We start from the raw sequence: 1,763 nt of genomic DNA, 5'->3' as shown, positions 1-1,763 counted from the left end.
CGTGCTGATGTCCAGTGGCGGCTCCGGCACATTCATCTCCTCGCCAGACTCTGTCGTCGTATAGATTGAAGAGTCGTCGATGCCACCATCGTCACCATCACCGTGCGCCACAAGGTCGGGGGATGCTATGCTGAGAGGAGAGCCTTGGGGAGCATCGGTCGAGCTAGCGTTCATCGGAAGGTCTTCTATCGATGTTTCGACGTCGTCGCCGCTGCCGCCGTCCATTACAAGGTCGGCGGGTACTATGCTGGGAGAAGAGTTTTGAGGAGGAGTGGTTAAGCTTGCGTTCGTCTTCGATTGAAGTTTCGAAGTTACTGCCGCCGTTATCCTGCGCCAAAATCGCGCCTTAGGCGGCGGCGGGGACAGCGGCGGCGGGGACGGCGGCAGCAGCGGCGGCGGCGTTGACTCTAGCACCGGCTCTTGGAGGTACAAACTGGATGACCGGAGCCCGAGCTTGTGCATGGTCGTACTGCTTGGGAAGGGTGTCGGCCAGCGCCTCAGACTCGGGGGGATCGCGTCAATGGAGTTTGAGTCGGACTCTGTGTCCTCTGTGCTCCCGTCAAGCGTGCTAGCATTACTGTTCTTGCGAGCACGACCATGCCTATGACCGTGCACAGAGAGAAGACCTAAGGGAGAAACTCCTGAGCGCTCATAAGGATTGTTGTCTCGCAGCGCCAGGGTAGTTTTATTGGTGAAGGGAATAAACGAGGTAGTCGAAAGCGTCGGCGACGGTGGCAGGTGTATCGAATCGTCAGAACCCCAGCTGGATCCCGTCGGTGGTGACGGTATGCCCAACGGGAGCAGCACCTGCTCTGAGGGAGAAGGCTGGCGAAGTTCGTATGGTAGACCCCCGGAAGGAGGGTAAGAGTCTAAAAGCGAACTCCGAGCGTCTGGCGGCGACGACATGAAGATGCCCTACAAACACTTAGGTGATTCAATAAAGGCTGGGCACTGAGCAGTGGGTATGTGTCGGCAGGAAGCAAGTGAGGTAGAGCAAGCTCTAGTAGCGGCAGGAGGGGTATAAGGAAAAGGCAGACGACCAACCGCGAAGCTGTTAAGTGTGCGGGGAGAGACGCTGGTGTACTAGCACTTCAGGCGTGCAATGCTGCCTGCACGAGGCGGTGGCGGTGGCCAGGGCTGTCACGAGGATCCGCATGGCATACCACGAAGAAGGCACTCTTACGAGACGCGCAAACATTGGGGAGCTCGCTCAAACCAGCTGCACGCATATGCGAATGCCGCGCTTTCAACCGACCCAATCCCTGGACGGAGCGGACTCTCCGACTTCTGCGCAACAAGCCTAGAGCTACCCAAAGCTTTGGTAGCCGCCATCATCGTATAGCTTTACAATTACGGGCACAGCCTCGCCTCCCACCCTTCATACAGCCAGAGTCTATCTCAAAAGAAGGATATTGGTGTGATCGTGATCGTCGTCGTGCCGCGATACGAGAATCAGAAGCCTGACGGTACCACGCGATCCACGCAAAGGATTGCCGTGCAATCGTACAAGTGAAAGGCGTACTCAAACAAAGTCAAATAGGCATGTCACTTACGAATGCGTAGACATGGGTCATCGTTACTGTCAGTGGTGACAGCGCCGCTTGTGGAAGAGACCCGAAAAGCAGAAAGCGGAGTGTTCAGTCGCTGCGCCTGCTCTTCCGCTTGTTCTTCCTCAATCCGCGGTCGTCCTGCTACCTCTTCTCGCTCGATTAGCGTTTTGAGAAAGACCCATCGCTCTGTCAGGTGCAATGAGCTCGAGATTA

At 56.6% G+C, this 1,763-nt stretch overlaps 1 protein-coding gene across 1 annotated transcript; it reads right to left on the bottom strand.

Moving 5' to 3' along the window:
- Positions 1 to 30: 30 nt before the first annotated feature.
- On the bottom strand, positions 31 to 949 carry PHACADRAFT_189089 (uncharacterized protein; the record flags this gene model as incomplete). The annotated part of the gene is made up of 1 exon (XM_007402676.1): positions 31 to 949. A coding segment is annotated over exon 1 (876 nt), but the record flags the coding sequence as incomplete, so codon positions are not given.
- Between the last annotated feature and the right edge of the window lie 814 nt (positions 950 to 1,763).

The sequence above is a fragment of the Phanerochaete carnosa genome (genome assembly GCF_000300595.1).
Source record: "Phanerochaete carnosa HHB-10118-sp unplaced genomic scaffold PHACAscaffold_332, whole genome shotgun sequence".
In the NCBI taxonomy this organism is placed as follows: domain Eukaryota; kingdom Fungi; phylum Basidiomycota; class Agaricomycetes; order Polyporales; family Phanerochaetaceae; genus Phanerochaete; species Phanerochaete carnosa.
This window is presented reverse-complemented; position numbering and strand designations above follow the sequence as displayed.